The sequence below is a fragment of the Fistularia commersonii genome, chromosome 8 (genome assembly GCF_037954325.1).
Source record: "Fistularia commersonii isolate RoL2024-O1a breed Wild chromosome 8, RoL_Fcom_v1.0, whole genome shotgun sequence".
Classification (NCBI taxonomy): Eukaryota; Metazoa; Chordata; class Actinopteri; order Syngnathiformes; family Fistulariidae; genus Fistularia; species Fistularia commersonii.
Genome location: NC_141291.1, coordinates 3,467,304 through 3,475,123, shown reverse-complemented (window position 1 = coordinate 3,475,123; position 7,820 = coordinate 3,467,304). Strand labels below are relative to the sequence as shown.

Here is a 7,820-nt window from a genome sequence, read left to right as displayed (position 1 = left end):
ATGGGAGGGGGGGGGGGGCCGAAAATGGCCGCCGTCAGGCGTTGCCGTGGAAACAGTGCTTACACACCACCTTATTGGGCGCACCTGGTTCACACAGGTGAAAACAGGTCAGAGAAAATTTATCCAGAGAAGTGGATTCCTGTTGCAGGATAAGGACATTGTTTCTTTTATACAACTTGTGTTGCTTTTGGGAAAATTTCCCATTCATAAAAAGAAATGAATTAACGGCACACTGAACTTCACTGTCTTTGCACAGGAAATGGATCAATACAGAACTGCTATAAATGGACTCCAGAACCTGAAAGCAGTAAGAATGAATTTTATATCGAAAAAATGTGTGTAAGGTGTGCATGTGCACACGTACATAGAAAGTGTTAGCTATACTCTTTATATGGCTTTTTGTATGTGTATATATATATGTATACATACAGATGTCAAAATAATAGCAGTGTTGTTAAAAATGTGGGTAAAGCTCAAAATCCTGATATTTTTATTTCCATTCACTGGGAACTCTGCACATATTTTACATGAAAGCATCAAGAAAAAAGCAGCAATATTTGGATTAATTTATAGAAAATGAAGAAAAAGTGGTTGTGAGGTGTTCAAAAAAATCAAAGTTATAGAGCGGCCAGCCCAATCTCAGGACTTTAATCCACAAGGGAAGTTGTGGTGTGACAACAAAATTGCTTTTTTTGAGGCAAAACCAAGAAATGCAGAGGAATTATGGAAGGTTGTTAAATCATCCTGGGACAGAATACCCGTGTCCAGGTGTCAGAAGTTGGTTGACTCCATGCAACACAGAAAAAACAAAATACAGAAACGTTGGTTATGCAACTAAATATTAGTTTTGTGAATCACAGGAATGCTAAATCTTAATGTTGTTTCAGTTCATTGAGTAAATATTTGAGTTTCTTATGAAAAATTCAGTCACTGCAATTTTTTTCAACGGCTCACAACCACTTTTTCTTCATTTTCTGTAAATTAATTCAAATTTTGCTACTTTTTTTCTTGATGCTTTCATGTAAAATATAATGTGCAGTGTTCCAGGTGAATGGAAATAAAAATATCAGGATTTTGAGCTTTACCCACATTTTTAACAACACTGCTATTATTTTGAACACAACTGTATTTTGGTGTTTCCACTGGCTAAACAGAGCAGGTTGGACGCCGAACCGATCATCCTGATGTGTGTGTGTGTGTGTGTGTGTGTGTGTGTGTGTGTGTGTGTGTGTGTACGGATGAACCGACAGTGTCTAAATTAAATTTATGAGAAATAAAAAAACCCAGTCGGCACGGTTTCTACTGGATTTTATCCAAATTTTAAAAAAAGAGGTCTCATACAAACACAGAATCCTGAGTAGGAAAGTTCTGGAGGGGAGTGTGAGAAAACACTTTAAAAAAGGACATTTCACTGCATGTGTGTGTGTGTGTGTGTCGGAGGTCTCAGTCTTCCTTCTTGGCGGCGCGGCCTCGCCTCTGGTAGTGAAGAACGGTGAGAAGAACCCAGGCGTTGAGCAGGGTCATCACCACGAAGCGCACCAGAACTGTCAGAGGAGAAGAAGGTGGAGTTAGAAGATGCTGAACGTCCGCGGTGGAACGTGGAACCCCATCCAGGTGAGAACACCCCCTCGCTCACCCTGCACGTCCCCCGTCGTCACGGTGGTGGTGTAGATCCGAGCTGGACAGGAAGTGGAGTTTACGCATCGATCGGGGACCCCGAACGCGCCGCGGCGGCGGTCACTCACCGACGCAGGTGTAGGTGGCGAGAGCCCAGGAGAGGCCGCTGACCTGCCCGGCGTCCTTGGACCTCCACAGGCACTGCAGCTGGACCAGCTTGCTGGACGCGCTGATCAACGTGCACAGGCTCTGATTGGATCAGAGGTCAAAGGTCACGGAGGATACTCCCCCTCTCTCCCCGCTCGCGGATGCTCGCCGTTACCATCGCCAGATCCAGGATCCACTTCTCCAGGGTGAGGAGCTTCCAGCCGCCGACGAAGCTGCGTGCGGGGGAAGGGGGTTAAGGCGGGGACACGGTTTTCGGAGACGGAGGTGCGGAAGCGGGTGGAGGATACGCCAGGGTGTAGAGGAGGCTGTGCTGCAGCCGGCCGTCGTAGTGAAGCATCAGGAGCAGAACGACCGCATCTGACGGGGGGGGGGGGAGAAGTAGCGATCCGATTGGTTTGCATGGATCCGGATGCTGATTGGTGGAGAGAAACGCGACCGGCGACCCACCTTGAGCGATGAGGATGGGGTATTCCATGTACGTGGGCGGAGGGTAGTCGTAGTACATCTGGTACGTGACGAAAACGATGAACCTGGAACACAAATCGTGGCGGGTTCAGCGGCGGAACGCTCCCTCGCGTGCGTGCGCTCATGCGTCGCCACGGCGATGGAAAAACGTGAAGGGATGCAAAAAAAAAAAATCAAAATATTTCAGGTGTGGAAAACCAATGCAAAACAGGAGCTGCAGGGATGGCGTGGTGCGTTCATGGTCTGTGGGAAAGACGTGAAGGAATATGAAAGTGAAACTGCCGCCATGGAAACAAAGAAAAAAACGGAAGAAATCGCAAGCGAAAGTTGATCGAGGGTTTCTTTCTCATTGTCACGCAGTCAGAATTCAGCCCTTTTCACTATCATTTCCTCATATCTTAATCAAAAGTCGATCATCGGTCAACCACTTCATTGATTTTGGCCAGAAAGGGGGTTAAAGTGTCAAGTGACATTTGAGAACTTTGTCCTCCGCCTTGATGAATTTGATTTAATTAAAAAAACAATGTAAAAAGAAAAGGGAAAGCAAGAAAACCTGGGGCAGAATCTGGTCCTGCAGGTTCACTCACCCACCCGGGAGGCCCTGAACGCAACGCAGCTGCAGGCGGACAGAGGAAACCCGTCATGAACAAACACACACACACACACACACACACACACACAAAAACACAAAGCTGCTCCAAATCAGGTCACAATGCACAAAATCCTCTTTCATTCTACATTTACGACGTCACTTCCGGTTCGGGCACCATAAGCCAGTGCCCTGCACGGATTTTCTCCCTCTCTCTCTCTCTCTCTCTCACACACACACACACACACAGGTAAAATAAAAAAAAAAGTTCGTGGGGTTCCCACGGATGACCCCCAGCCCAATCCCAGGCCGCGGGAGCGCGCACGTACCCGAGCAGCTCCAGGAGGAGGCTGTGCAGGCTGAGGCCGGCCGACGAGCGCGCCCTCGCCAGCGCGAAAATTTGCGGGAACTTGAGCACCGCACACGCCAGGAACGTGGTGAAGTTCGCTGCGTGGAGGAGATCGTGGGGCTGCATCGTGTCGCGCCGTGGAATCTGACGAACGTCGCCAGCGGTGAAACCAGACGCGGCAGCTACCGGGGGTCAAGTTAGCGGAAGTTAGATCGGGTTTCCGGTTTGCCCTTTCAAAATAAAATAAAACTATGATATTCGAATTACCCAATTTTAAAGGTCGGGCTGGACGTGAAATAAAAAAAAAACAAATAAACTGCTGAAACTCACGGTTCATCCATGAGAATTTCCCCACGAGGGATTGATAAAGGACCAATTATTATTATTACACTGTGCAAAAAAATAATAAAGGAAACACTGAATGCAAAGTAACTCCATGTATTCCCTTCATTTTTTTGAGCAGTTGATTATTATTATCATTATTTTCGATTGAGATTGTCAGTTTTTTTTTGTTTTTTCATTCTGTTGTCTATTTTTCTCTATGATACCCGATTCCACATGTGATGCCCTGACTCTGCTGTCTTTCTTATCCTTGTTTGTCCCAGCCTGCACACATCCAGCCTATTTTTGTTTATTTCATCCATTGCTATTGTCACTATTTATATTGTTTATTTCTGGTTGAGTATTTTTCACCCTCACTGTTCCTTTATGTTGTCCATTACTATCCTTGATGTTGCTGCTTCCTATTTATTCATTTATTTATTCTTGCTATCTTTTGTCTCTCTATTTATATTTTTATTCACATTTATTTTACTTTTTATTGATCCCCATAGGAGAAATTCCTTTGTCACAACAGCGTAACAGTTATGTCAAAAAATACAAAATTAAAGTTTATCTTATCTTTTATAATTTTTTTGTGGATTTTATTTTCATGTATACTCATATTCATTGATATTGTTATTGTTGCGCTGCTGTGACAAAAGAATTTCCCCTATCGGGAGCAATAAAGTATTTTTATTTTGAAGGATTATTTTAACTTCCTGTGTAATTTTGCAAACTTGACACGGTTTCCGGGACGGGCAGCATCCTCTCAGGATCCTCAAAGCTGATTGGACCGTTTTGAAAACCGAAGAATTTAAAATGATTACATTTTCAACACAAAAATGACAAATTTGAAAACATTTCAAAGATGCCTGTTTCTTAAACCCACTCTGCGTTCAAGGACAAAGGTAGTTTAATGTGATAAAGAGATGCGGAAAATGTACCGGTGGAACATGAATTTCTATAAACAACAAGCGAAAGAGAGCAGTTAACTTTCCTCATTTATTAAAACACACAAATACAAAAAAAAAAAAAAAAAAAAAGGATTCATCTCATCTACAACTTCTAGACTGTAAATTCCTGAGACTGGCTGGCGTACAGAAAAAAAACATGAACCCACACGCAAAACTAAACACACCTTTTTCTCTTTATGGCTTGAAACCAAAAGCATGAACATCCTTGCAAACGATGCAGCCCGTTTGCAGTCGCAAAATTTGGCACGGCGATCGGGTTCTGGAACTTTCTTCCTTCCTTCTTGGAACCCTCCTGCTCCGGGAATCAGCCCGATCCCCTTCCAGAGGCGACCAAACGCTCCAATCTTGACATTTTAAACGTCGTTCGGCTGCAAGTGGCGCCCGAATTACGAAGAAATTAAATGTAAACCGCCTGCCTCGCCCTCCCCGATACCTCCAGACCCCACGGACGTCAGAACCGTTCCGGTTCTTCGGGGCCCCTGGTCCTGGCCCTCCTTGCCGTCTAGCAAGGCGTGATCTCCGGATCCTGTTTCCGCTTGTGATGGCTGCCGTACCGCGGCAGGAGCCGGTCCAGCCGGATCAGTTCCTTCCCCAGCGGCGTGGACACTCGGCTCCCGAACGCCTGGCCGGACGTGTTCGGGACGCGATCGGAGAAAAGCGACACGTAGGCGGGAGGGGGCTCCGGGGTCCGGGGCCGTCCCTGCAACCAGAGCAACCAGAACACAAAGAGTTAAGACTTAACTTCTCAAGCCGGTCTCAATTTGGTGCTTAAAAATACTTGTATCGCTGATTATTTACATGTTATTGCGCTATTCTTAGATTTTCACACAGGAGATGCACAGAGGAAGGAACTGAGGAAGCCTCTCGTCTTCAAGTGAAGAAATTCCGGTCCGGTTACCGAGACAAGAAGATTTTGAGAAAAAATCACCAAAAAGAAGATTCATGGATGTTGTGAGAGTAGATATGAAGTTAGCTGGTGTTTGAGAGGATGATGCAGAGAGAAGGGTTGGATGGAGAAGGTTGACCCCTGAAGGGAAAAGCATTTATATATCTACATGAAATAACAGAGATGTTAGAAAAGAGGATCATCTTGTTCTGCTTTTCTTTTGTTTTTTTTTCTTGCAACTGCATGCAATAAATGGTCATAACTATACTGCTCAAAAAAATAAAGGGAACACTTGAGCAACACAATGTAACTCCAAGTCAATCACACTTCTGTGAAATCATAGTGTCCACTCAGGAAGCAACACAGATTCATTTTGACTTGTTTTAAGGACATTACATCAAAGTTGGATCAGCCTGGAGTTTGTTTTTACACTTTAATTTTGAGTGTGATTCCTAATCCAGACCTCCATGGGTTGATACAATTGATTTCCATTGATCATTTTTGTGTGATTTTGTTGTCAGCACATTCAACTGTGTAAAGAGCAAAGTATTTCATAAGAATATTTCATTCATTTATATCTAGGATGTGTTTTTTAAGTCTTCCCTTTATTTTTTCGAGCAGTGTATTTATAGCGCAGTTTCATTTCAACTCAAATGAGAACTCGGGGTTCTCCGGAGTTCTCTAATCGATCAAAAAACCTTTCTCCATTGCAGCGAGACCCCACAGGCCGACCTTCAACCCACCTCCTGGTCGCAGGAGGTCAAAAAGCCCCAGTTCTTCTCCCTGTCAGGATCAGAAGCCACTGTGAGTGTGATTGACGGGTCCAGATTTGACCCCGTGACCCCGGAAGTTCCTACTCACCACTTCCGGGCCCCCCTGCTCTCTCTCTGGACCATCTCGGCCCACATCCGGTCCCGCTGGACGCTCTCCGCCTCTCGGGCCGCGGGCGATCCGGACCGTCGCGCCGCTGGCGGCTGGCTCGCCGCGGCCCTGACCCGGACCCGGGTCTCGCCGGACCTTTCCGGTAACCGGTACCCCGCGGAGGAGGCTCGCCGGACGGCGTTGAAGTCCATCCGGCTCCCGGGTTCCGCTCAGCGGTCGGAGCAAATCACTGCCGTCGTGCTTCTGTTGACGTTTCCATGGAAACCAAGCGCAGATGCCTCCGCCGGCAACTCCCGCGGAACACAGTGTATCCTTCCGCCGGACCGAGCCAGGTCCTATTTTTTTTTAACTTTCCCTCATAGTTTTACTTTTTCAATTCCTCTCTTTTGAAATGAGTTGTAGTGTCTATGTGAATGCCCCCCCCCCCGCCCCCCCCCCCCCCCCCGCCACAAACTCCCAAAATACACACAGTGAATTTATAAAAGGCGAATCAAAACAGCTCTTTAAACACAACACGTCTGAGTGACTGTCGAATCCAGGGTTTTTATAAATAGATGGATTATTTTTCCTCTTGTGGAAATTGCAGTGTTACAGCAGCCATTTAAAAAGTAGACATCACAACGGGTACATTTCACAAAAATCATACGGACAATATATTTACGAATGAAGAAATATATGTACATATATACATGTGCATGAATCCTACTGTGAAATGGCATTAAAAAAATATAGGTATGTATATGTGACCAGTGCAACATAAATCCAATTTGCATTATTTCAACATTTTCAACGAGCTAATTTTCTCTCAGGGAGTAGGAGATCTTATTTTTTTTTTTTAATACAAATTTGTATCGAACACAAATAGTATAAACAGATACACATATGTACACACAAACATGGCATAGTAGAATCGAATGTCAATGGTACAAAAGGGGATGAGGAAGCACAAGGAAAAAGAAAATAAAAAAAAACAAATAAATAAAATAAGTAAATAAATGGCAAGGGGATATAATGTATATTTAACTTGGTGGCTCAAAAGGAATCTCAGTCATAAAACTGTATTTTTTTTGTTTTGGGATTTTTCCATAAGTTTTAAGGATTTTTTTTTATTTGATTAAAAATCGTTTATAAAGAACGTAAAATTGGGGGAACATTTTTGCATTTGTTTTTTTTGGGTATGAAGAAATAACATTGACACAGAGTTCATCTCTTTTGTTACTTAAAAGTAAACCAAATGTTATATCATCTCTGGAGAAAGAAATTGGTGACGATGGAAATCTCCATCCATTTTTGAGTTTTAGCCCAAAAGCCTTGTACTTTTTTACATAGGAAGTAGATCCTTTTTTTTGTGAGAAATGTTAATGCTACACGAAAAAGAAAGTAGAAGAAAAACATTAGATAAATAGATAGATAAATAAAATTTAAAAAAAACTTGCAAGGGGAATATAAAATGTTTTTAACTTGGTGGTTCACAAGGAATCTCAGACATCAAACTGTATTTTTTGGGGTTTTTGGATTTTTCCATAAGTTTTAAGTGTTTTTTATATCATTCAAAATCGTTTATAAAAA

At 43.7% G+C, this 7,820-nt stretch overlaps 2 protein-coding genes across 2 annotated transcripts; both read right to left on the bottom strand.

The window, feature by feature from the left end:
- Positions 1 to 1,291: 1,291 nt before the first annotated feature.
- slc66a3 (solute carrier family 66 member 3) lies at positions 1,292 to 3,414 on the bottom strand. Its single transcript, XM_086150298.1, has 7 exons — positions 3,169 to 3,414; positions 2,233 to 2,315; positions 2,073 to 2,142; positions 1,940 to 1,997; positions 1,746 to 1,866; positions 1,637 to 1,678; positions 1,292 to 1,544 (listed from the first exon to the last, which is right to left on the bottom strand). The coding sequence occupies exons 1-7, from the start codon at positions 3,312 to 3,314 to the stop codon at positions 1,444 to 1,446; spliced, it is 621 nt and encodes a 206-aa protein (XP_086006424.1). The 5' UTR covers positions 3,315 to 3,414; the 3' UTR covers positions 1,292 to 1,443.
- A 1,564-nt stretch (positions 3,415 to 4,978) lies between these two features.
- Positions 4,979 to 6,486, bottom strand: cimip5 (ciliary microtubule inner protein 5). Its single transcript, XM_086150297.1, has 3 exons — positions 6,231 to 6,486; positions 6,113 to 6,152; positions 4,979 to 5,183 (listed from the first exon to the last, which is right to left on the bottom strand). The coding sequence occupies exons 1-3, from the start codon at positions 6,440 to 6,442 to the stop codon at positions 4,986 to 4,988; spliced, it is 450 nt and encodes a 149-aa protein (XP_086006423.1). The 5' UTR covers positions 6,443 to 6,486; the 3' UTR covers positions 4,979 to 4,985.
- Positions 6,487 to 7,820: the final 1,334 nt, after the last annotated feature.